Here is an 8939-nt window from a genome sequence, read left to right on the forward strand (position 1 = left end):
GTGCTTGTACACAAAACATGGGTCTGTCATGATCCTGCCTCAAGAATTAAAGAATGACAAGGACTAGATGGCAGAATCATGACAGTTGTTCAAAATATAGAAATACTGCAGTCATTTTTGACATTGCAGTTCAAGTGTGATACAATGTGATGTTATTGCTCACATTTACCTTTATCCAAACATTGCAGATTGGGCAGTTTGGATATTTCACTGTACTGTTCAGAACAGGTTGAAAATACACTTATACAGTGTTTGTTGTATATTGTGCGGCCACATTTATTTGCCGTTTTGTAGTCACTGTTAAAAGTGACACAGAGCAGTATGGTAACACTGGTTGACATTAAATAAATGTTATTGTCTTCAATCTATCTTCTCATCTTTTTCTTCTTCAATTGAATTTGTAATTGTTATTGACAAAGTCTATGTAAAGTTAATCACTGTAGTGCTTAGAATGTAGACATTTAGATTTATTTTCTGAGGTTATAGCCAGGACTCAATTAAAATGTTTATTCACATATGATTAGGTTAATTTGACTAAGAAAATAAAGTTCATAAAACCTAATTAAAATGAGTACAGGTTACTTGTAGCAACCCATAAATACGTTACCTGTACCAAGAAAAGTAGGTTTATCTAACTAAGCAATACTAGGACTATTAGTTAACTCAACTTGATTTGATTGTGTTTGTATTGAGTAATATTACAGTGTTTATTATACTTAAAAAAGTCTGCAAAAGTTGAATCAACATAAAACATCCCATGCAGCCACTTGCCTCACTTTTTATAAGTTAGATCTAGGTATTACTTTTTACAGTACCCCAGGGCCCGTATTCATAAAGATTCTAAGAATCCTCTAAGAAAACTCTTAATTTAGCTTAAAAACTTTTACGTAGGAGTCTTAGCTTAAAAGCGATTCAGGACCGATCTTAGAGCAACTCTGAGTAAGGAAAAGACAAAAACTTTCATCTTAGTAAGGAGGCGGGGTTGACCCCGTTGCTATGTATGACACAATCTTTTGAAGACTATGATTGGTTGGTTGTCCAAGAAAAAAAAAAAAAGTGATTTTAAGTATAGGGTCTATTCTAAGCCTTCACTTTGAAATTACATGCGTAATTTTTCCTATTTGACCGTTCACACACACACACACACACACACACACACACACACACACACACACACACACACACACATTATATATGTGTATATAAATCCTTTTTTTTTTATTTACCATGCTGTTAATTTCCTATAAGGTATTTGATTGGAAAGAGTGGAACAATTTGTATCATTCTAAGCCAATTACACTGATTGCTGGCATGTCTATTTAAGTGGTGGTTTGAATGTTGGTTTTAATGTATCAAACATGGAATCTTCCCAGTTGCCAAATATCGTAATGTAGTGATTACTTTCATTTCTGGCGCTATGGCATTTCTGCGCTATGTCGGAGATGTTAGCGTGTCTCTAATAAGATCAGTCACAAACATGATCCCTGCACGATCTTATCTAGTCTTATTAACTCACTGTTATTCATTGTCTGCAACACATTTCTTCTCCCTCTTCGTCTTTCTGCCATTTTCTCCTCTGCTAAAGAAACTCTTAAGCCTCTTAAAAGTCCTCGTCCGTGCTCCTAACAATTTTGACCTTAAGACCTCTTTTAAGGGTTAAGATGCTTTCTGAATTACTTTTTTCTTTACTAGGATTTTTTCTTTAATTTTAAGAGTAAACGCCCACATTTCTAAGAATTTTCTTAGAATTTTGTCACTAGGAGCTACTCTTTGCATTAAGATTCTTTATGAATACGGGCCCTGGGCCCGTATTCATAAAGATTCTAAGAATCCTCTAAGAAAACTCTTAATTTAGCTTAAAAACTTTTACGTAGGAGTCTTAGCTTAAAAGCGATTCAGGACCGATCTTAGAGCAACTCTGAGTAAGGAAAAGACAAAAACTTTCATCTTAGTAAGGAGGCGGGGTTGACCCCGTTGCTATGTATGACACAATCTTTTGAAGACTATGATTGGTTGGTTGTCCAAGAAAAAAAAAAAAAGTGATTTTAAGTATAGGGTCTATTCTAAGCCTTCACTTTGAAATTACATGCGTAATTTTTCCTATTTGACCGTTCTCACACACACACACACACACACACACACACACACACACACACACACACACACACACACACACACACACACACACACACACACATTATATATGTGTATATAAATCCTTTTTTTTTATTTACCATGCTGTTAATTTCCTATAAGGTATTTGATTGGAAAGAGTGGAACAATTTTTATCATTCTAAGCCAATTACACTGATTGCTGGCATGTCTATTTAAGTGGTGGTTTGAATGTTGGTTTTAATGTATCAAACATGGAATTTTCCCAGTTGCCAAATATCGTAATGTAGTGATTACTTTCATTTCTGGCGCTATGGCATTTCTGCGCTGTGTCGGAGATGTTAGTGTGTCTCTAATAAGATCAGTCACAAACATGATCCCTGCACGATCTTATCTATAGAGTCTTATTAACTCACTGTTATTCATTGTCTGCAACACATCTCTTCTCCCTCTTCGTCTTTCTGACATGTTCTCCTCTGCTAAAGAAACTCTTAAGCCTCCTAAAAGTCCTCGTCCGTGCTCCTAACAATTTTGACCTTAATACCTCTTTTAAGGGTTAAGATGCTTTCTGAATTACTTTTTTCTTTACTAGGATTTTTTCTTTAATTTTAAGAGTAAACGCCCACATTTCTAAGAATTTTCTTAGAATTTTGTCACTAGGAGCTACTCTTTGCATTAAGATTCTTTATGAATACGGGCCCTGGTCTTTACCAATTACTTTCGCCAGGGTTCTCGTTTACTCTATTCAATCATTCGTGTGAACTTGTGAAAACAACTTCCACGGGTAATCGGGCATTATTTATCTATTAAAGATTTATTTTTGGCATTTTTGCCTTTTTATTATGATACGACAGTGACAGAAAGCGAAGTGGGAGAGAGAAAGCGGGGACGGGATCGGGAAAGGTCCTCGAGCCGGAACTCGAACTCGGTTCACCCGAGCTGCCCACAAACCTATCGGTGCGAATGATGGGAAATTCTTTTTAACTTGACTGCAATGTTTTATTCTCCATTATTCAACACATGTTGCCTGTACATAAATGAACCTTTATTATGTTATGTCATCGCAGATTAAAATCTATAAATCAAAATATTTATTGCATTTATGAAGAAAATAATAATAATAATAATTCATTACATTTATATAGCGCTTTTCTCGGCACTCAAAGCGCTTTACATGGAAGGGGGGATCTCCTCCACCACCACCAATGTGCAGCATCCACTTGGATGATGCGACGGCAGCCATATTGTGCCAGAACGCCCACCACACACCAACTTACTGGTGGAGAGGAGACAGTGATGAAGCCAATCAGTATATATGAGGATGATTAGGAGGCCATGATGGACAGAGGCCACTGGGCAAATTTGGCCAGGATGCCGGGGTTACACCCCTACTCTTTCGAAAGACATCCTGGGATTTTTAATGACCACAGAGAGTCAGGACCTCGGTTTAACGTCTCATCCGAAGGACGTGCTCTTTGACAGTATAGTGTCCCCATCACTATACTGGGGCGTTAGGACCCACACAGACCACAGGGTGAGCGCCCCCTGCTGGCCTCACTAACACCTCTGCCAGCAGCAACCTGGTTTTCTCAGGAGGTCTCCCATCCAGGTACTAACCAGGCTCAGCCCTGCTTAGCTTCAGTGGGCAACCAGTCTTGGGCTACAGGGTGAAAAGGCTCAGCACCCAAGGCTCTATCGCCACTAGTGGAAAACGAAACCATATCCATACCGGCTGGCTCAGATCGGCACGGAATGAAACGGTTAAGCGAAGAGAACGAGAAGTAGGGCCTGTGAAAGACACCGGTGACGCAAGAGTTGCACTTGTCTTTGATTGCAAAGGTAAAATGCAGTCAACAAAATCCTTTTTGCCAAATGCATGACAGAAATGTGTGCACTTAATTATGTTCTTATACATTTTTTTTAAATTGTATTTTTATTCATGGTTTGAATAAGCACTTTTTAACTGTTGAGAATGTTCTCCAGGCTTGTAATCAAAAATAGGACATCTGTACATTTGTTTGTTGCAAATTTACAGACAATGCAATTGAGATGTTTACATTTGCTTGTTGGGGTAGGCTTATATTACTTATATTGTTTATATTGATATAACTGACAACAAAGATTCCTATTTGTATTAGCATAATTTCACAAGTTTTATAGTTAATACAATCTTTAAAAACAAATTACATTATTGAATTCCCTTAATAAAAAGTCAATTGAGTAAGACGGTGTAAAAGATGTGAGTGTGGATTAGTAATTTGGCACCTTGGTAAGGAGAAAAATTTCGGCCCTCGTCACTATAGAAGTTGCCCATCCCTGGTGTCCAGTGTCTTCGGGCGGATTGCTGTGGCAATAGCCATTTTTGTGATTGTTTGTGATTTGCTTAAATAAAATTAAGTTGTTCAGTGAAAACATTGGAATCCTTTTCTTCGTACTTCTGTCAGTTATAAACTTGAAAGAGAATGAACAAATCACAGATTCTTAATGTTATTGCACTTTACAAAATGTCCCAACTTTTGGGGTCGTATGTATGTGCGTGCGTATATATAATTTTGTTCTTGCAGTTTAGTTAGAAGCACACATATCAATTCTCTATGAGCCTAGTAATTTTGCAGTTTTATGTTAAGTAATAGTTCATCAAACATAGCAAATAGTCACCATAAAAACATGACATTTGTGGAAAGTTCGTCTTATAATAATATCAGAAGGAGATTCAGAGTGTTGCATCACAAATGCAGTCATTTCGATGCATAGCTCCACCCAGCTAACTACTTATGAAAATATGATCTATGCAAAAAACTGATGCATGTTTCAGTAGTTCATTTAGATATGCAGTCATGACATTTGGATTTGGAAGCATGTGGAAGAGGTATGGTCCCTGCTTTTATTTGCTGTTTATGTGCTTTTCATTCATGCTATAAAATCAACACTTTCATGAACACCATGCAGTAACTATAGTCCCATAATAGACAACACAATTATGAGTAAATATGAGGTTATAATTCATCATATTTTGATACTTTATACTTCTGCTGATCTTTATATAATAGCTTTTATAGTTCATTGTTACTATATACCTGAAAATGTTCACAGTTATTAAACATTCTTTAATGTATTGAAAGAAATCAGTATCTTATATAATATTATTGACATTTTGAATGAGATTTAAAATGTAAACTTCCCTTAAGTTAATTGTGTGTTTCTGTCATTTTTATTAGTTTATGTTTTTTGGGTTTAAAAAAAAAAACCATCTAATATTTTATATTTTAGCTTTATCTCAACTTTTCAATCACAAAAATGATTTTTAATAGTTTTAGTTATAGTTAACAATAACAAGTGGAAACAATACCTGAGTATATACCAACTATACACTACTGACCAAAGTGCATGAAGGTAAAGATGAACTATGTTTCCCAAAAATGCATATTTCGTTGTTTTAAAAAACGTGAGTTGTTATCAAGCGTAGCGTTAGTTCTGGCTGGTCACGTTAGTCAAGCTCGCATCAGCTGACCCTCAGCTGATCCACATCTACCTATAGGAATACGACGCCTAGCACCATATACATATATAAGCTCCTTCAGTATTATCAGCAGCTATTGCGTTTCTCAGGAGCTCATTACCCTCCTCCATCCCCAGCTCTTCCTCTCGCCCAGTCAGGATTTGGCATTCTGATTCCCCTTGAATCAGAGTAATTCTCGATTATGTTGTACTTTAAAATCTTGAATTAAATATATTTGCAAACTGTTGGTTCAGTTCTGTTTACCCCAAGGGGGGTTATTGCTGCTCTCCCTGCTCTTATCCATGCTAGGCTTCATGGATGCGCAGGGAGTTCTCGGCCAGAACGGAACCATACCGCCAGTCCAAACTGTATGCTAATTGTCAATCGTATTTGACGGTCCTGACAGAAATGTAGAATACTACGATTACATATTTCAGCAAACATTGTGAAAGAGGTTTTAGTGGAAGTCAGACAGGGAAAACCGGCACGGTCACTTTTGTACAGCTTATTCATGAGAGATCAGCTTCATAATTTGACTGTCAAATACATACAGAAACTGCACTGACAAATGGTAATTTGTGTGTGTTTGATATTAATACCAATAGCAAACAATTTGATATTTTATTAGAATGGTGTTATTGTCACTGGCATTGTCTGGCGCTAAAACTTACTCAGCGAAAACATTGCATGAAAAAATAAGTGTAGTGCTAAATAAGTGTAGTACTTAAAAATAAGTACAGTGCTGCTGTAGTGCTAATATTTTAATGCTTCTCCTTCTTCTTCAGATGCGGTTTGACTCCGGAAAGAGCTTTAATGTGTCACATTAAAACAAGATTCATTCTGATGCTCACAATTACATTATCATTGTTTAATATGGCTTATATCTATTTCTCTCTCAAGCAAGTTACACACCATCACACAATGTTTAATGTTGTAAATCAGACTCAGTCCTATACTGAGGGCTTGTCTGGCAAACATTCTTTCTGGAAAATCATGCAAACACCTACAGCCCTGAACAAACCCACTGCATCCATTAGCACCAAAGCCATTTCAGTGCATTATCATATAGCTCATCCAAGCAACTATCATTTCATTCTGGATTACCCTGACAAATGTCAGCAGAATCCGTTCCTGGTCTTGATGGTCCCTGTCGCGCCCCATCAGGTAGAAGCTCGTAACGCCATCCGGAGCACGTGGGGGAATGAGAGCACAGTCCAGGGGAAAGCAGTGATGACTCTGTTCTTGGTGGGTTTGACTGGAGGATCCGACTCTGAAAAAGCTCAACAGCAACTGGAGGAAGAGAGCCGACAACACAGAGACTTACTGCAGAGCAACTTTGTGGACTCGTACTTCAACCTGACCATAAAGACGATGGTGATCATGGACTGGTTGGCCACTCGTTGCCCTCAAGCCAATTTCAGTATGAAGGTCGATTCTGACATGTACTTAAATCTGGAAAACTTGGTGACTCTCCTATTGGCACCCAACACATCCAGACAGAACTACATCACTGGAATGGTGATGTGGGACCGGCCCGTTATCAGAGACACAAACTCAAAGTGGTACGTGTCAGAGGAGCTGTACCCCGAACCGAAATACCCCACTTACCTGCTGGGAATGGGATATGTTTTCTCCAATGACTTGCCAGAAAAAATAGTTGAGGCTTCCAAGGAAATAAAGGCCTTTAACATTGAAGACGCATATGTGGGCGCTTGTCTGAAACATTTGGGTATTGCACCCTCATCCCCCCCAGACCCTTCACAGTTTAGAATTTATATGGGACAATATAATCGAGAGGATTTTCTCAGGGTCATTACAACAATCCTGGGATCCCCACAGCAGCTAATAGACATCTGGAAGGATGTAAAGAGGCCAGAGCATGTGAGCGGAGTGGAGCGGGAGCGAGCGGGGAGCGTGAGCGGGCGGATCTTGGACAGAGCGCAGAGCGGCAATTTCAAAAGGACGGAGCGTCGCCCTATTTCCGCTCCAATTCCGCTCCGCTCACGCCACGCATCAGTCAAAAAATGCGCCATGAAGAATACAAAACATATATAGGCATAGCCTAAGTCGCACTGGACTATAAGTCGCATATTTAGAAATTTATTAAAAAAAAAAATAAAAAAAAATGTTACAGATGGGACAGTTCTCCGTTACGGACGTGAGCGCTCTGACAGCGGCACTAAAAGACTGCTTTAAAACTTTCACTGAGACCTCAAACAGAAAGCACAAAGCCTGTCTTTAAATTTAATTTCGTTTTGTATTAATTGTATCTTAATTTTGATCAGTGTTTCATCAACCATTATTGTCTGGATTTAATAAATAAGTAAATATATTAGAAAATAGATAATCACGACACGAAGGCGCCGGCGGGTGAACCTGGAGTTTGTCTCATAAATGAACCGAAACTCAGCGTAGGCCTATAGCCTACTTGCCTGACAGACCTGAGACATAGGCTATATATAAAGCTTGAAATGTCTACTTTTAAACAGAACAATTCAAAACGAAAGAAAACAGACTGCTCTCTTATGTAATCCGTATGTGCATTTCTCTCTGGGGCGTTCAATACTGCGAAGATCGCGAGTCATCTTTCCAGCCGACACAGACATAAAAAAAATGGTTTATTAGTAAACAATTAAAATGTCTCCTGCTATATTTTACATATACATAATCATTCATTTTGCCGGTTCGTTGTGACAGCTTTTAGGTGCGTTATTGGCAGTGCCACCCAGGCCTACATGTTACATGAACGCATCAGCACCGAAAACATGGAGATTTTTTTCTTTTGAGGGCATTTTGTTTGTGTTCAGACTTTCTCAGTTGTCTTTAGGCGAGATGTTAGAGGACGCTGCTAATAAAGTTGCTAGTATGGCCTACACATATTGGATTCACGTTTATTATTATAGGCTATTTAAAAAAAATACCCCATTTTTTATGCCGTTCGTATCATTTTATTTTGTTGTAGCCTATTTATCCGCCACACCTTGGCCGGTCCGTGAAAATATTGTCTGATATTAAACCGGTCCGTGACGCAAAAAAGGTTGGGGACCGCTACAAGTGATATACATGTAGATTTTTTGCCTTTTTTTGAGCGAGCGGGGGGCGATTTGAGTGGAGCGCGAAGCAAACTGCGTTGAGCGCTGAGCGAAAATGAGCGGAGCGGCCTGATGTAGCTTTGAGAGGGGGAGCGGAGGGGTGAACAGTTACGTGAGCGATGAGCGGAGATTCTCACCGCTCCACTCCGCTCATATGCTCTGAAAGAGGCCCACATAAAAGTATCCCAAACTTTCCTAAAAGTATAATTTTGGATACATAAAAGTATCTCAAAATC

General features: G+C 38.5%; 1 protein-coding gene across 1 annotated transcript; it reads left to right on the forward strand.

The window, feature by feature from the left end:
* Window positions 1–4852: 4852 nt before the first annotated feature.
* On the forward strand, window positions 4853–8669 carry LOC309474932 (beta-1,3-galactosyltransferase 1-like; the record flags this gene model as incomplete). Its single annotated transcript, XM_082137550.1, has 3 exons — window positions 4853–4981; window positions 6397–7525; window positions 8574–8669. Exons 1-3 carry the CDS (start codon window positions 4902–4904, stop codon window positions 8667–8669), a joined length of 1305 nt encoding a protein of 434 aa, XP_081993676.1. The 5' UTR covers window positions 4853–4901.
* Window positions 8670–8939: the final 270 nt, after the last annotated feature.

Source organism: Leuciscus leuciscus (genome assembly GCF_965113295.1).
Source record: "Leuciscus leuciscus genome assembly, chromosome: 15".
NCBI classification, from domain to species: Eukaryota; Metazoa; Chordata; class Actinopteri; order Cypriniformes; family Leuciscidae; genus Leuciscus; species Leuciscus leuciscus.